The sequence below is a fragment of the Pyrgilauda ruficollis genome, unplaced genomic scaffold (assembly GCF_017590135.1).
Source record: "Pyrgilauda ruficollis isolate IOZ18807 unplaced genomic scaffold, ASM1759013v1 scaffold41, whole genome shotgun sequence".
NCBI lineage: Eukaryota > Metazoa > Chordata > Aves > Passeriformes > Passeridae > Pyrgilauda > Pyrgilauda ruficollis.
Genome location: NW_024525601.1, coordinates 11,553,950 through 11,572,381, shown reverse-complemented (window position 1 = coordinate 11,572,381; position 18,432 = coordinate 11,553,950). Strand labels below are relative to the sequence as shown.

Sequence of the window (18,432 nt, the reverse complement as noted above, 5' to 3'; positions counted from 1 at the left end):
GATTTTCACACTATTAAAGCCAAACAGCAGACAAAGACTCATATAAAATTAATGAAAGCAGCAGCTTGGCCAGACTGTGTGATGGGCCAAATTCTTCCTGTTACACCCTGGCAAGCCCAGTGAGTTTGAGAAGATTGCTTCTACCAGATACTGAATTTAGCATGCCATTGCCATGTAATTTTGACTGTTGTCTATGAAAAGTTAGATTCTACCTGGGTGTATGTCCTCAAGAATCATGGCTTTTCTGTGCTCTCAAGGGATATTTTATAAAAAAAAAAAAGAAAAAAATTGTTCATTCATGTAGTTTTGATTTCTGTGTATAACTCCCAGTTCTGAGGGGTCAAGGAGAAAGACTATGAGGTGGTTGATTTCTCAGTTAGAGTCCCTTCCCTCTTAGATGTCCACAGTGTTGCTCCATCCTCCATGTTTTGTCCAGGTCCCTTCAGTCCCATGGGTAGATTCATGAGACTAAGAACAGTTTTCCCCAAAGCTCTGAGAGAAACAAAGGTCACAGTAAAGGTCTGCAGTGTTTTATTGCAGTCACCTTTCTTTCTGAAGGCCAAATACTACCCACCTTTCTAAGGCAAGCTTCCTTTTAGCTTTCCTGTGAGTTATGGATGGTAGTTTGGGTCGTTTGGGCCCAATCCTGTATCAGTGGGAATGTTGCCATCAATTTCAGTCGGAGCCAGGATTAAGCCATTAGTTTTCAAGGTTTAATTATCATAATAATTACAGGAGTCTTATTGCATACCTTATATGCATGTTAACAGCAGAAAAGCTTAAAGCAGAATTTTTTCCTCTACTGACCCTGTTTGTGTCAATATAATCGATAAATAAACACAAATTTTTGCAAAAGTGCAAACACAATGTGGAAAATATACATGTGTGCTGCCTGCAGGCAGTTTTTTCTATAAGTGTTGGAGCTCTCCAGACTGACTGATAGAAGAGGTTGAAGGTGCAACCAGCAGCTTGGACCTAATTGGAAACCATAATAAAGCACTGTACTTAAAACTTGAAGCCCTTACAGATTGATCATGGGGAGTCTCTTCTTGAGGGGAAGGGTCCCAAATAGCATCTAAGGCAGCAAATTTCTCATGAGAGGCAAAATTCTAAATTTACTATGAGCATCCACAAAATCAATTTACTATGAGCATCCACAAAATCAAGAAAAGTTCTGTGGTTTTGAGAGAGAAGATTTTAAAACAGGAAAGTGTCTAAGACTAAAGAGTGAGATAATTATGATATGGTGTCTCAAAAGATAGCAAAAACGGACCTCATTCTTTCATCCTACTGTAGAAATCTCTATGTAGTATAAAATCTTTTGCAGTGTCTAGTATAAGATTAGTTCCCAGTTAATATAAATTGAATCAGTAACAAATAACCTTAATTAATGAACTTTCACTGTACCTGGCTGCCTAATTTAAGAACTGCTTCACTTACATGACTTGTAAGAGCACAGACTATGAAAAAGATATTCGACCTTCACTAGAAACCAAAAACATACCTTATTTATTCATCATTGCCTAGGCAAAAACTTCAGTAAGGAGCTTAAATGAGCCCACTTGATCTTTAAGAAAATGTGTCCTAAATAGCAAAGCTGTGCATATTTCTTCTTATTATTATTTGCATATGCTATACTGCACAACTGCATTCTGAGAAAAATAAAAGATAATAAAACAAATGAAATGAGAGATATATCACCCAAAATAATCCAAGTGTGAGATAGGCTGCCTCTTTTTTTTTTTTTTTTTTTTGGCATTGGCAAAAGAGCACAAAGTAAGAGCTGGCCCTGAGTCATATTGATTTCCCACTGCACTGGTTTCCTAAGTGCTCTGTTGATCCGTGTCAAGCAATAAGTTCCCTGCCTGTACATGCACATCACCTCCCCATTTGTCCTCACCTAGATTTAAGGTGCCCATATGATGAGCTGGACAAGGACATCATTTTTCCTACTGGTGTCACTGGGCCAAAACTACTCTATGTGGTATAGTAACTAATGCTGTATAAGTTTACATTTTCCATATAATATCATTAAAGTGGGTATTGCACACTGCAGTAATATGTGTGCATTATGTACATGCAATGCTTGTGTTTGCATTTTACCATTTGCAGTGGAAAAAGTAAATACTAAGAAATACATGTTTGCATCTGTAGCTGGTCCATAGTAATCATGATACCTCCCCCCCTAAAAAAGGGATATTGCAGACCTAATGCATAGTTTTGATCTTTCTTAACAAAGGGCTTCCTGATTAGATGAATAGAAGATGTGTGATCGTGCTGCTAATGACATTGTACAGGAAATTAAGCGTATACATTTGGAAAAGGCATTAAATCAGCAGGACCTTAATTTAAAAACTTAAAACTGTATGGAAATGCAGCTTGTTCATTGCTGTGTAATAGAAAGCTCCTGAACATACTGACTCTTCTTGTGGAAACATTACCAGCAGAACAAAGCATGGCTGAGGTTTTTTTAATGTTTTCTAGCATACTAGGATTCCTAGCATCTGCTTATTTTCAGGGAAATATCATGCAATTTCATCCCTTTTTACAAGTTCTTTTTAGATCAGCATGTACAGTACTTGGGCAGATGAGGGGGCACTGAGAGACCAGAATTTCTGACTTTTTTCCTTAATTATTTGCAAAATTGAATTGCATAAGTTTACTAATAAGTGTCTTTGTCTGCTGCTAAGTCAGTGTTCGTACATGCCTGGGGTGACTCATATTATTTCATACAGACGGTAAAGAGGAAATATTTGATAAAATCAGTGCCCTGAGCTGACAAAGAATTCTTGCTTTGTTTGCAGTTATGCCATACAACAGTGCCCATCACTGCGTCGTGGAAGTGGAAAACTTCTTGTTTGTGCTAGGAGGAGAAGACCAGTGGAACCCTAATGGTATGTATAGAATACTAAAAGGCAAAGAGAGCATCTGCCTTCCTGTGCCTCCCTGTCTGTCAGGTCAGCTGATGTAGTGATTAGTAAGGGATTTTGAGGACCTTCAGCCTAATTGTTGAACCTAGTAAAGGCTACTCTTTGGTATTGATGTAATAAATATCTGGTACTTTAGCATTAGCATCTCTGTCATTCATCAGCTCCCACATCCCTTGAGAAATGCCACAGGCAGCAGAACAGACTCTTTCAAGTGCATGCACCAGGCAGCAGCTGTTAAGAATTTTAACCTTCATTTCCAGGCTCCTTCCAGTCATAATATAATAATGCAATTGCAGTAGATGAATGCTTCTTTTCTATTGTCAAACAAGATACTCGCAGCTCAAGTTGTTAATGTGTTAATTATCTAGACTTTGAGATTCTTAAACTGATCCTTTTTTCAGTCTTGTGCAAGAGCTTCTCATATAGATTATCTGCTGCTACCTTCTTTCATTTGATTACTTCATAAATTTACCGCAAAGAGAAATTAAACAATTTAACAGGCTTCTGAGCAAAGCAAAAGGAGAATACCATGCCTTGCAAAATTCACAGAATTGTCAAGACATTGTTAAAAAGCTTGCACATGAAGAAAGAGTTGTAGTTGTAGCAGTCTGTGTAACAGAGATAATTATGACTGAGAAACCATAAAACAGCTTGCAGGTACACATTTTTACTTTAAAACACCAGAGGATCCAGCTGAAATTACATATACTGCATATATTTTATTGTGAATGCCCCATTTCAGCATCTGCACTAAACCAAATTATAGAAAATTGTTACATCTGTTCACTCCCTAAAACCTGAGACAAACAATCCAGGCCACCCTATAAGCATGTTTCTGGTGTAGTTAAGAATATCACTATATCTCTTAGGAGAAGAGCCCCTTAGTTCTATTGTTGAATATTGTTGAATGTCTTTTATTTGAAGCAGGAGATGGCGCAGTATCACTAATGACAATTTCTTTTAGGATCGTTGGCTATGTCCATCCAGTGAGGACCCCTGTTGTATTTGGTGGTAGGCATATGGACAGGCAGACCTTGTTCCAGACAGTTTACAATTAAATGGCCATTTCACATGAAGGGTAAAAGAAAAGAAGTATAATTACCCGCATTTTAAAGATGTGGAAACTGACTTGCAAGGTGATGGAGAGATGGTAGAAGGGGTACATATGTTGCATCTGAGATAGGAGTCAAACACAGTTATTTGTGATATTAATAGTACCTAAGGCCTGAGATTGCCTAGATCTGGGTCAACTCCTGGGTTGAAGATGTTGCTCAAGGCATCCACCAATTTCCCTGACCTGTGAATACCAGTGCTGGGATTTTTTCTGTAGAGAAGATAGCAATATAAAAGGTATGAGCATTGCCGTACTGATCTCTGTATCAAATGGATCTTGTCACTGAAAGTGGACCTGAAATCATAAACTACATCCTGTGCTGCGCATATTCTTTCTTGAAACCATTTTACTCTAAATTTGCAGCTATATGGGGGCAGCTCACACATGCCCACATGAATTTATATAAAGGCTCTTGTCTGCTAACCTCAGAGCACAGGAGGGACTTCAGATGGACCTACCTGGAACCATCTTGCCAAGGCTTTACAAAGCTTCTGCTTCCAATTAGACCATTCCAGGTGTTTTTTCCAATGTAGAGAATTATTTTAGAGATGGTGGCAATGGTAGGACGTTGCTTTAGCCATCAGAATGTCTGGTTCTTGAGAAACTGCATGGACCCCAAGGAGTGCTCACGCCTCCTTCATCCTCCACTGACTTCCTGACAACCCACAAAGTATGGGAGACGTTTTTTCTCACTTTTTTACATCCTCCAGTAGCTATGCCTTTCCAGTCACAAGGGGTTCTTGCATGAGTAAACACTGATGAAAGCAGGGTGCACAGCATAGGCATGGATTTAAGACCAACCTTCATAACCTTCAGAGCCCATCGCCTTCTAGCGTGGCTGCAGGGCCGAGAACAGTATCTGCCTCCTTTTGTGCCATCATCCTGATTTGCTAATCCTGATCTTTGTTTGCTTGTCCCAAGTTCTGTGTTCTTATAGAACAGGTGCATCCTAAGATGTGCAGTCTCATGGCTGATGAGCAAAGCAAAACATAGATAGAGTTCTCTTTCAATCTGAACTCCAGACTTAAACTGCAGTCAAACCAGTTACACCAGACAGATTAAGTAGGTCACCAAGTCCTTTTCCTGCAGTCACAGGCATCATATAATCCCATTTTGTAAATTTTCTAAGCTACATTTGAAAAGCAGTTGGATTTCCAGCCTCCACTACTCCTCTTGGAAAGCTGCTACAGAATCCAATTGCTCTAAATGACTAGGAGCCTTATTCTGATATCCAATAAAATGTATTCTTTAACTGTCTAAATCACCTTGTTCTCATGCCAAGGCTGGCCTTTAGTTTAACAGCTTTTCTCCTCCTGGAGATTTGTTCCTCTAAAGTATTACAGACAGCACTCCTATCCCCTTTCAGCTTTTGTATTTCTAGGTGCAACAGGCCAAGTTCTTTGTCTCCTGCCATAAGGTAAACTTTCTGTTCGTCCTGTTGCCATAGTAGTTCTTCTCTGTGACTGCTCTAGTTTGATTTCATCTCCCTTCCTGGGTGAAGGACCCAGATTTGTATCCTGCACTCCCAGTCTAGGCTTACTAAACCCTTTTTCTATCCTGTACTTTACAATCTTCTACATACATGGTATTTGTAGTGACTATGTGTGTGAAGTGTTAGGCAGCCAAATTATAGATTTTTAAGACAAAGCTGCTGTATAACTGATGAGCACTGAAGTGCCAGTAACTCTGAAAGATGTAGTTTAATACAGCAGCATTAAAACCTAGAAAAAAAAATAGAAGTTTAAACTTAGGGTCAATATTTATATTATTTTGAATTCCTGCTTTTTGAAATACAAGGAGATTAGTAAATGTCTCAGACAGTGAAACCTAGAACCTGTTCAAACTTGCTCTTACTGTTTTGCTGCTTATTGAATCTATAGCTCTCAATGCTTCTTTTTCTAAATTGTCTGTGTAGACTAAAGAAATCCAGATAAGGATCAAAAGCAAAGCCTCACTTCACTAAGCCCAGTGGCAGAATGACCAGTTGCCCTTACAGTATGGGAATCTCACCCTGTGTCTTGAGGTGGTGCTGAGATGGTCATGTCTTTGAGTGGCACTCAGCGTGGTCCTCGTTAGGCACCATGCTGGACTTGAAGGGATATGCTGCATTATTCATCGGCCTTCTGCTTTACCCTCCTCATATAGAACATGCTTATAACATGGCGAGGAAATCAGTTTATTTCCAAAGCGGTCAGTGTGGTTTCTTTCCCTGTTTTCTTGTAGAACATGAACTTAAATTATTAGGAATATAAATTCTAGCTGTATTGTTATTCTTCTCTACTGTCTTGATGGTCTATTTACACATGCTGAAGTAAGTGTGGAATGAAGCAGGGAAAGAGAGCCAATCCTGCAGAGGCTTGTCTGATGCAAAAATATTCACCTTGTAGAATGCCCAGTGACCATTTATAGAACTGTGACATACGCAGTTAGGTTATTCTGCTGGCCTGTGAAGCCTCTAATTCAATTTTTTAGTCACACATACATAAACAAAGGTTTCTGTTTTCAAAATGCTCATCTATTGAAGTCTCAGGTGTTACAGGAAATTGCCATGCACTCTCTTGCTTCAGTTTTCTTGCTTTGGTGTCAATCTGCATGTAAAATAAGGTGAAATCTTAATATCGTGAAGACATGAACACAATTCTTGGGCTTGACAGCAGGGAGAAGCTAGTTAGCTGGTGTATGTTGCTCATGCTTCATATTTTAGCTAACAGAGTTGGAATAAAACTCTCAAGAGTGTATTCCCCCTTCGATGCACATCTGTAATTCCTTCTAACTTACAATGAAGGTACATGGTAGAATAAACTATCTAGTGCAAACACTGCATACCCCATGCTGATGGCTTATGCAGCTCCTGGTTATTTGCACAATGGTTTTTTGCCATGTTCCATACAGAGAGGATGTAAGGAGAAAGAAAAGAACGTGTTCTCCCTTTAATTTTTTTTACCTGACAAAATTCTAGTCATAAAAATACTGTGGGGATGCCCTCTTTGGGCAGTAATTTTGTTTAGTGCTGTGATTTATTGTGGCTGTGAAAATACCACAGCTTGTATAAGTAAATTTAAATACACATTTTCAAGATCTTATTACAAAGATCAAGAATAATCGCTGTCTGCTTTTACTGCTAGTGACTGCTAATTCAAGCCTTGCAGTGCCCCATTTGTTGAATTATTACTGCATACACAGTGTAATCATACATTGTTGTAAAAGGGGGAACCCTTCATAAAAGGTGTCAACTTGTGAAGTGTATGTAATATATATTACAATCATGATGTTAAATACATGAAACAAACAGCTGAGTGTCAAAATAATCTATCTTTACAGGGAAACACAGTACAAACTTTGTTAGCCGATACGATCCCAGATTTAACAGCTGGATACAACTTCCACCCATGCAAGAGAGGTAAAAACCTGCTATGTGTTTTTCAATTTCTGTTTTCTCATCCTAGGGGCAGCTGAGGTTTGGCTTGGTTCTGGGAGTAAGGAGGCCTATAGAAGCATTGAAAACACAGATAAAACTGCAGCATGCAGTTGTGTCCCATTTGCTTACTAATTTTTAAAACTTTTCAAATTTGGAACTCCAGTTGCCAAGTCCTGCAGTGCTAACTCATGCAGAATAGCCATGGACCTTATGCAATTACTGGTTGCCTGAGTACGGTCTGAAGGATTTTCCTGAAGTCTCCATAGTGTCCTGTCATGTTCCCTGACTGAAGTGTCATGATGAGTTTGGCAGTAAACAAGCAGTAATTATAGTCAGATATCTTAGAGGGAACTGAAACCTTCACATGTTGACTCCATCCTGTTTCACCACACCAGCTATGAAAAGCTCTCCTGAACATGTCTCCTACTTGTCAGAGGACTCTTAATCCTACGTGGTCTTTGAGTGAAGTTGCTGTCAGTAAATGCATATTAGAGCAGCTCATGTTTTAATCTTGCTGTATACCAGAGAGCAAAGGTGGATGTGGACTTGAGCAATGACTTATAAAGATGACGTAAACTTAACTGTGGATCCCAAATGCTACTCTCGCAGGAAAAAATTCTGTAAACCTGAACAGAATTGTGCATGTTTCATAAGAATAATCTCAAAGGTAGAAGATCCAAAGTTACAATGTTATTTGAAGAAAATCTTCAGTGTCCTTCCTTCGGTTAAACACCCATCTTCTCCTGGATCCCATGTGTACAAAGGATCTCACAGTGTCTGCCTCAAATGCTTTCTTTATTCTGTGCCAGTTTTACAGTTTGGTTTATTTTTGTTGACTATCTACACTATTTGGGTATCTGGCAGTCATAATTATATTGAATTCAGTGCAGTATTGTGATTCAAGGTGTGTCTTATGAGATGCTTGGAAATATGGCTGTTTTTTTTCAAATTTCCAGGGGTAAAATGTCAGTCTGCAGAATTTTTGAAGGACCTTTGTTCAAGATTCAGTTTGATTGACCTAAGTCCCTGCTTTGGCAGCACCTAGCCTTCTCCCTTATTCCCACCAACACTGGGATAACCTTCACAGCTGTGATTGTTTACTTTAAAACAGAGGGACACCTTCCCCTCTGGTTCAGCTGCCTAGAGTGAGTCACCACCAGTTTAGGTGTTGGCATGGGGGACACAGGAGGTGGGAATCAGAGTAGGCATCCTTGCTGAGCTGGGAGACTGGCTAGGAGACCAACTGGTGTTTGTTTGGAGTCTGGAGCTCTTCCTTGGAGCCTAATCTGAGTTCTAATTAGGCCCTCTGGGTGTCTCCAAGCCAAAGTCCTGAGGGGCTTTGGCAGCTGGCTGAGCAGTTGGGTTTATTTGGATGACAAATTTCAAAAAGCAGAAGTAGGCAGCTGAGGGTTGGAGAAAGGAGGCAGTAGGAATTTTCCCACCTCCACATTGGCCAGTTGTGTTTCCCTGGAAAACCACGCTGCAGGTGGCTGGCCTTGTGCTCTGGTGCTGCCTTCAGCCAAGAGGCAGAAACTCAGCTGTGGCCTGTGCTCCTGCCCATAATAAACTGTAATGTATGAACACCACAGCTCCCTACAGAGGGACTGAAATACAATGGTCCGCTCATACATAGTTCCTTCTGCAAGGGGCTTTGCTATGACAACGTTAATTGTCACCTCTTTTGTTCAGGATACATAGCTCATAGGCTTGCCCGTTGTTTTTCTTTGAAGGCTCCTAAGCATGAGGGTTATTGTTGGAAAAAAGAGATTTTACACTCACTTTCTAAAATGTTTTTGATGGTTTGTTTGCTCAGTCTTAATGACTTCCTCAGAGTTATTGCAGCTTTCAGAGGTATGGACTGGCCCAGTTTGTAGGAGATCATGCAAATAAGAGAGAGCTTTTATGCAGTTTTCTTTCCCAGCTCCTTTAGTGAGATAAAGTTCCCATTAAAGTCAACAGGCTATTTTCCCCCTGCTAGGAGTACAGGGTCATGCCCTGTCTCTGCTGGCATAATGCAGGCACCATTGACAAGATAGACTGTTAAATGGGTTTTTCTGAGTCATTATGGTCCATCAAGTCAAAACCTATTTAGGAATTTTAGTCTGAGAATAATTGGCTGGATAGACTATAATAGCTTCTTTGAAATGACTGCCAGGTAAATGTGGGACTCGTTCACAGGCAGTATATTCTCAAGTCAAAAATCTGTATGAAATATTTGCTAAGTAAACTTTTATCTCACATGCCAAAATCCATATCTGATTGATTTTACTGTGTAAGCTATAAAGAAAAGTCTAATCCCGTTATAGATTCAGTGTCACCAGTGTATTTTCTTTAAAGCTAAGTTTGATTCCTTTTCCCTTGAAGAACATCTCAAATATAAATGCTTTTGAAAAATACGTACTATTTTCAGGAGTTCGCTCTTTAGAGAACCAGCAAGTGACTCATAAGCTTTGGAAATACACATCTGCCTGATGATGCCATAACAGGAAGGTTTTTGGAGAACAGTTCAGTTAGACTATGATGGCTACTGAAGGAGCAGTCGTTGTAGCAGTTGTATCTGAGCTTGAGGTGCAAGCCTCAGCTGGACACCTCAGGCCGAACTGTTGCACCTTGCCAGCTCAACACAGAGCTTTTCAAGGTGTGTGGAGCAAAACAGCATTTAAAACAACTTGCTTTTTTCTTATATCCTGAGTTTAAAATTTTTGTTTGAAGACCAGCTAAAAGCATGGCATTGTACCAAGTTCTGAAGAAGTGCAACTGGAAGTGGGAAGTGAGCAGGTCAGTGTACTCTCTGAGGCTGAGTGAACTGAGAAAAGGCACAGGAAAAGAGATACAAAAATTTCACATTTTATTTTTATCTCTGACTTGAATAAGAGTAATGTCAGCCACTACTGAGATTATTTATTTTTCAAAAAGCAAAGCATGCACTGTATAAGTCACTCTGAAATCAGGTCCAGATATTGCAACAATCAGTATCAGCATTAGTAAATTTAAATCTCAGACTGGTAGTTCTGTTTGGTGTTTCAGGGCATAAATTCATCATGTGTGAAAATCATGAGGAAAATCTTCCCTTTTATGTGTGTATAGTTGAAAGAAGAAGTTGGTTGGGTTGATGGCTGGGTGAAGGAAAAGCATTTAGGAGACCAGTGAACATCGAGTACTTTCAAGTCCTGAGGAAAATCACAAAATAATTGTCTTATTGTCCATATTCAGATCCTGAGGTACATTCTAGTTACCTGATTAGAATGGATAGTGTCTTCTCAGTTGTGAGGGGAACGTTGTCATGCAAAGATTGCTGTATTATAGTTTAATCTGAATCATATTTTACAGCAGTTTAAAAGTCATCACTTGACAGCATGCCTTTGCATGCTGTAACAGCATGCCCTTACACACTGTATCATTGAAAACTAAAAAAAACCAAAATGCTTAAAATATTTGTGACAGAAGCTACTGAGTGAATGTTCACATCCAAGCAGAAGAGTGAAGTATGCTGATGCTTTCATTTTTGCTCCTTATAGTGACACTCTGTGGATGAAACCAGGAGTACACATACAGAATATCGTCAATGAAATCCTAGTTAAGAGAATAATACATGCAAATTGTGTCTACCTCTTTTTATTAAACCTGAATTAAAAAAAAAAAAAAAAAAAAAAAGAAAAAAAAAAGAGAAGGCAAAACATGCTGAGAGCAGTTTGTTAATGGGCTCACCAGAGAAGGTGCACAAGGACAGACACAAGTGGATATGGGAGCACTGTCAACAGGCACACTCTGGTTTTGTGGTTGCTGGACACAGAAGGGTTGAAAAAAGTGTACTTGACTGTGCAGGCTCTCTCTAATAGGAGGTGACCTCTGCAGCTTTTCCTGCTTTTGGGGCAGCTGTGGGCTGTGTTGCCTCTGGCCCATCACATATTCTCAGAAAGCTTATACACACTTCGCTGCCTGTAACACCTATAGCCTCTGTCAAATTAGAGTAAAATCAGTTAGCAGGGTTTTTTTTAAGAGACAACAGTAGGCAGACATGGGTACATGTACAGTGTAATCAAATTAGCTTTGTTTCCATAGAATATCAGGCTAAAAACATAGATGCATAATTTGCTGCCCGACCATGCGGAGCAAAATGTGCCATCAGCTTCTATCTGCCCACTGACAGATAAATTAAATGGTCTTTTTTAATTCATCAGTTGATCTGGAGACACTTGCCAGTATTCCTGTCCTCCTATTTCCATGGGGTTGTTTTCAGAAATCTTCCCTGTGGTGGAGCTCCCAGACCCACTCAGAAGGGGGTTCTGTCCCACACCATCCAAGCTGCCCATGTGCAGGCAGTGTGAAAGCAAAGAAGAGAACAGGAGGTGTTCAGTGACCCTGGCTGGTGAGAAGCCCTGTCAAGTGTGCACCAAATCCAAAAAGTAAGGTCAGAAACTGGCAGTGATGCATCAAATCTGTTCCCTGGATGCCCGGCCAGCCCTGCTGTTTCCATGGCTGTATCCCTTGATGTTTGCCTGACTTCTCTTCCAACTTATAAACCACCAACCAGTCTCAGACACTTTTAACTAAGAGGGAGATTTCTCCAAAAGGTTAAAGGATGCTACAAATTTCGTGAAAATAGGTAGCTGTGCAAAAGAGCAAGATCTTATTCCTGCATTCACTGAAGAAAATGCTCCTGAACATGCCTGGCTAGATGTCAGGTTAGGGACAGGACACACCAAATTTTGCCAGCTCACCTGGTCATGGGATGGCTCTCAGGAAGCCTGAGAAAGTGTTGGACATGCTGAAGCTGTTCACTGAGGATGCTGTGCTCTGTGTGTGCCACTGCCCATTCAAATGCTTTGCAGTCATCTGCAGGTTCAAGCCCTTGGTGGTGCAGCTGACCATCAGGGCCCCAAGATTTAGTCCATGACTCAGGAGTGAAATATGCAGCTGCTCCCAGATTCAAATTAAGGCATCTGGGCAGGAATCAGAGTGCATTGAATCAGCAACAGAGCAGGGTTTGGCAAGATACAGCCAACTACTCCAGAGGATCTGTCAGATTTTGCTGTGCCTGGCCTGCCTGCTCATTTCTAGGCTCCCTTGTCATTCTGGTTTCACCCAGGAGAAAATTTTATGTTGGGGACTGATGACTCTTGTCATTCAATATTTTGTTCAGCTCTTCATCCTAGCCCAGCTGTGCTTTTTTGCAATTTTGTTTCTCATGTTATTGCAGCTTGAAATTAAAGGTCTCTACTCTAGTAAACCTTCTTGTTGCTGAATGATCCAGGGAGCTTTCCCTGGAGTGGACTACACCAACCAAGGTCTCTCAAAATCATCTACTGCTCAATTTTTACTTCGGCAACAAATACTCACCATTGATTTTTGAGGCATGAGGAAGACAAACTAATATATATCCGACAGTCCTGGCCAGAAAACTTAATTGTTTTCCCACACACCTGAGTTGCATGTAAAAGCAGACAGGTGGCTAAAACTTTTCTCAGGGTTAGTTGGATGGAGACAGACCTCATTTGAGTTAAAGGGTGGAAATGTAGTGCTGTAGCTAGCATAAGGAAAGTTGTTCTATTTGCAGTACTGCAGAAGGAAGAAAAAAATGATAATTGAAGAAAAATTTTGATGATGTGGTTCTCTTAGTAAATTGGGAACAATGACCCTTGAAGGACCATAAAGAAAGTGAATGTCAAGATAATTTATTATTGTTACATTATCTACCTCATTTTTCACTTTGTCTTACTGAGTTGTTATATCCCTTACAAGGTAATGCCCCATACATTAATGAGCACCTTTTTATCTTTCATGGGTGTGAAAAAGAAACAAACAGCTTTGAAAAGGGGTATTTTCTGGCAGTTTTATGTGTGCCTAATTGTTTTGACACAAAAAATGAAGTATTTTTTTGAAGTGGAGTATTGTGTATTTGATTAGCAAAGCAGCCACAGTCTCTAGGACAGCTGTAAGCATGTGAGGCTTCCTGGAAGCTACTTCTCTCTGATGTAGCATTTGAAGGAGCAGCTCTCTTAGCTCAGGGAGTCAGCTGGAGAGGGGAAAGAAATGTTTGACATGGCTAATTGGTTTGTTGTTGGCTTGTTTGTTTTGTTCTGCCCTGTCCTCCAGGAGAGCCAGTTTCTACGCCTGCCGCCTTGACAAGAACTTGTATGTCATCGGTGGAAGAAACGAAACTGGCTACTTGTCCAGCGTTGAGTGCTACAACCTGGAGACAAACGAGTGGCGCTATGTGTCTTCGCTACCACAACCCCTGGCAGCCCATGCAGGAGCCGTTCACAATGGCAAGATATACATTTCAGGCCAGTGTCTTGAATAATTCCTGATGTATGACAAGAAAACCAACCCAAAACCACCATAAAAAAGAAATAAACCACAGAACCCCAAAAGCAGAGAGCTAAATTCCTGCTGCAGCACAATGTCTTTATTTATATTAATGAGCTGATGTGTGTTTACTTTGCAGGAGGTGTTCACAATGGAGAATACGTCCCCTGGCTGTACTGCTATGACCCTGTGATGGACGTCTGGGCCCGAAAACAGGACATGAACACAAAACGAGCAATCCACACTCTGGCTGTGATGAATGATCGACTGTATGCAATTGGAGGAAACCATTTGAAAGGTCACATTTTTAATAGCGAAAAAGTATCTCAGTGTCCCACATCTCTGATAAAGAATATTTTTGTTAGACAGTCACTGTTGAATACATTGAAAGCCAAGCAACACAATTTAACAGGACACTTGAGCCAGCAATTTTAAAAACATTTTATGCAAATTATTTTAAAATTATAACAGTACATTAAATATATGAGTAATGAATGCTTTAGATAATAAAAATGGGAGCTTCCATTACTCAAAGGCATGGACAATTTGTCATTACCAAGAATTCAATGAAACAAACAGATTATTCTTTGACCCGAAAGTACCAGCAATATTTTCCTCTGTAAATCATTTTCCAAAATGTGCAGTTAAAGAGAGCTTTATTCAGAGTAACACACAAAAAACAAGCTCCTGATTTAATGAAGAGAAAAAAAAAGCAAACTTCCAGCCATTAAATATTAGGACTAGGCTCTTTAAATCCCTTTTTAGTATTAAATGCAGCTTGTTTATTATAATTCTTTTTAGAGGTCTCTTGTTTTCATCTTTTGAAAAGGTCTCATATTAAAATAACTATTGCTTAGGCATTTGGTAATTTTGTCTTAATACCTCTATGTCATTGATGTTAAAGATGCTTCTTAATCCAGCCACTTAGACAAAAAGCACACCTCCTGCTCCTTTTTTCTGTGATAATATTTGATAGTTTATATTCACTTTTTTTCTTCTTTCTCCTTTAATGTTGAAAACAAAAAAACAAAAAAAACAAAAAAAAAAAAAAAAAAAAAAAAAGACTCCCAACAACAAAAGATAAAATCATAATATAAAAGGAAAAGTAAAAAAATGTGTTAACTGCCAGTAAGACCAGGTCATGTGTCACTCCAGTCCCTAGGTCCCCATGACACTGTAAAGCCACATGCTGCTTTTGGAGATCTGAGTGTGGAGCATGCAAGGGACAAAGTCCCAGATCAATAGTACTGGTGCATAAAACCCTGCAGACAAGTTCAGTGCTGCTGTGCCTCCACTCCCCACCCCCAGCTGGGATGGGTGTTTATGGACTGGACCTTATGAAGAGGGCTGCTTGCACATAAACAACTGCTTGCACATAAACAACTGCCAGGTTTCAGTGCTTTGCAGTGTTGGCTTTTCCTCCTACAAAAGTGGAACCTGTCACAAGTCTCCTCAAGGTAAAGCACACGTTTTGGTTTGCAGAGGCTTGAATTGCTTCTGTTCTGCCACCTTCTCTTTTTTTTCCACATAGTCTCACCTGCTTCTAATAAGCCTTGCATTTTTGCCTCTACAACTGTTGTCCTGGGTGCCTTTGTTATGCTTGAACTGCTCACTCTTGTGAGGGATATTTAACATCCAGGCTTCTGGAAAGATGTGGCTTTCTGGTAAAACGACTTTTTGGAAAAGAATGGTTTCTCCTATACAGTGAAACAAAAGGAAGAACTGCAAGGACAGGGAGGAGGGAGGGGACTGAAGTGTGGATGAAATGTTACAAATTCTCCACTGGCAGGGAATAGCAGGGCTCCATGGCAAAGCCCTCCTTTGTGAAGCTGAACTGTGTAGTAGTGTTAGCTGTGCATTTACCACATCACAGCTGGTCATGTGCATACTGCAGTTTGTTACAGAGCTTTTGACAGGTTCTGGGGGCACAGCAGTGGCCTTTTTATGGTGCCTTGAAAACCATAAAGCAGCAAGTAATTATTTTATATTATTATGAATTATTTTATATTATTTCATACTCATTCTGGACATAAATAATATTCAAGCAGGCAGCTCCCTTGTGAAGTGCCGATATCACCAAATGCCCTTTTTACAGAAAATCTTACTTCTCTTTGCTGTCATACCTTGAAGAGAAGACAGCAGGGTTAAGAAAACCACTTCAGCATATTAAGAAAGGCATACTTTTACTGCAGTGCTCTGATAAAGAAGATAGTTTGAAATAGGGAATTGCCTAAATGTTAGAGCAGGAACCAGGACTTCTGTGTTCAATGTCTGTGTTTGGCTCAAATTCATATTAACTGATAGATACAGCTTGAGAATCTTGAGCTGAAACCCCTCTGTCCTTTGGTGATCAAACAGCAGCAGTCACTTGGAGCATTTTTTGGCCTACCTGGGAAAGATGAGACCACAATTTTTGTGGTTACATTTTTTTTGTTGTTGTTGCCTTAAAGACTTTACCCCAGCTGTGTGCTTTAGAGTATACCTTAAGTCAGCTGGAAAATTGAAACTGGTCCTGCACATCATGTCCATCATGCTAAGCACTTTGTCCCTCTAGAACCAAGCGGCTTCAGTTGTCTAAACTCTCCCTGGACTTGTTAGACATTGATTTCTGAGCAAAATTCAATCAGTTCAATTTTGAATAGATTTGATCTGCTGAATTTTGAGAAAGACTGCCAGGACAATCTTTTCCTACATGTTCAAACTTGCACTGATAGACAAGGAGGAATTTTGTTTGAATCTGCTTGTGTCACAGATAAGTTATTCCTGAGTGTTTCCTGATGTGGTCAGGTTTTATATGGACTCATGATTTGTAGAAGACTGTATAACTAATGGTAAAAACCTTCAACAGATTTATTTGAACTGAAATAACAAAGCATTAATGTTACAGAAGTTGGCTTAAATGTATATGAAAATATTTTCTAAAAAAATGTTTAATAATTATGTTATAATCATAATAGTATAATTGTAACTATAATTTGATAAATGTAACAGTAAAATAAATAATAAAACAGTATGTCATAACACATGTTCTCTTTTCTTAATGCCCTCATCCAGGTTTCTCCCATCTCGATGTAATGCTTGTGGAGTGCTACGACCCAAAAGGTGACCAGTGGAATATCCTCCAGACTCCTATTCTGGAGGGTCGCAGTGGCCCTGGCTGCGCAGTCCTTGATGACAGTATTTACCTTGTAGGAGGCTACAGCTGGAGTATGGTGTGTACCTGCTTTCTACCATCACCTTTCTATTCCTTCTGAGTTCTTGTGACCAGTCCATGTAGTATGTAGATGGTATGGAGAGAAGAGGGGAATTAGCTACAGGGGCAGGTTTGGGTTGGTTTTCAGCTTATGGAGAACATGGAGTGTTTTTTCACCTTTGTGCTTCTCTATTTAGATAAATTATTATTACACTCTATTCACCGATACGGAGTAATTTAAAAATCAGAAGGAATTTTGAAAAAGTGATTGATGGGACTGAATGCTTACAACTCTGCTTATGAGGTGCTTCTAAAGGAGACTGATTTTTCTGAGGCTGGGTGCTGAAAAAAACAAAACCTCTTGAAGAGCTTTTCTAAGTTAGAGTGACCTCGAGTCACTTTCAAACATTGTTAGAGATGATGTGTGACTTGGATTTTATCAAAGCCACATTTAATATGACATTTTGTTCTACTACTAGGGAGCCTACAAATCTTCTACTATTTGCTACAGTCCTGAGAAAGGGACTTGGACAGAGCTGGAAGGTGATGTTGCGGAGCCCCTAGCAGGACCTGCGTGTTCGACTGTGGTATTGCCGGCCTGTGTTCCTTACAACAAGTGATGGGCCAAGAGCGCTGACATGAACACTGAGTGCATTTGGGAAAATAATGACGGGTGACATAAATATTTTATTAGAACAGAATTCCTGTTAAAACAAAGCTACCATAATTGACCCCTCATTCCATGTTTATGCTTTAGGAGCAAACTAAAAGAAAAGAAAAAGCAAGCGTTGTCCCATCTCAGATAGGTGCCGGTGTCTTATGAAGCGAGAAGCTAAAACACACCGAACATTACATGCTGACAGACTGCCATTTCAGACTGATTTAAACTTTTCCTGCTGCAGAGACATTCCTCACATCAAATTTAACTTTATAAAAAAAAAAAAAAAAAAAAGATGGCTAACTGTTCAAATAGAGCCTGAAGAGACAAGATCAGTATTGTGCATTGTATCTACCTGCATGTGGTCTGTGTTGAAGTCATGAGGATGTTGTTTTCATGAATGTTTCAGAATTCAGATAGTGAAAAGCTCACACTGCATTGCAGAATTGTCTCCTCCTCTGTAATCCTAACCTACAACTACTTCATATGCTCTGCAAGCAACACAGCATCAGAAGATTATAAAAGGTAAAGAAATATCATTCAGTTTTTGCACAGCTTGGCAACTAATACACTCTGCCTTCAAAGTCCCTATGTGCAAGTGCAGCAGAAAGCAGACTACAATGAAAGCTATGCTTTACAGAGCACTTCTTGCAATAGCAGCTTAGGGATTAGGATCAAATTCTGCTAATCACACTTGTGTAAAGTCAGAACCATTTCACTGAAATCACATGGAATGACTGGTTCTACATTAGTATAACAGAATTTGGATCCTACAGCTTAAAATCTGGCTTTGTAAAGTAAGTTATTTCT

The 18,432-nt window shown here is 39.7% G+C and overlaps 1 protein-coding gene across 1 annotated transcript in view; it reads left to right on the top strand.

The window, feature by feature from the left end:
* KLHL14 (kelch like family member 14) overlaps window positions 1-17,739 on the top strand; it is a 56,345-nt gene extending 38,606 nt beyond the window's left edge. Inside the window, exons 3-8 of the mRNA XM_041477740.1 lie at window positions 2,805-2,894; window positions 7,366-7,444; window positions 13,559-13,749; window positions 13,911-14,069; window positions 16,826-16,983; window positions 17,444-17,739. Of these exons, the coding sequence (XP_041333674.1) occupies window positions 2,805-2,894; window positions 7,366-7,444; window positions 13,559-13,749; window positions 13,911-14,069; window positions 16,826-16,983; window positions 17,444-17,584 (818 nt within the window). The 3' untranslated portion in view covers window positions 17,585-17,739. The remainder of the gene's footprint in view (window positions 1-2,804; window positions 2,895-7,365; window positions 7,445-13,558; window positions 13,750-13,910; window positions 14,070-16,825; window positions 16,984-17,443) is intronic.
* The last annotated feature ends 693 nt before the right edge of the window (window positions 17,740-18,432 follow it).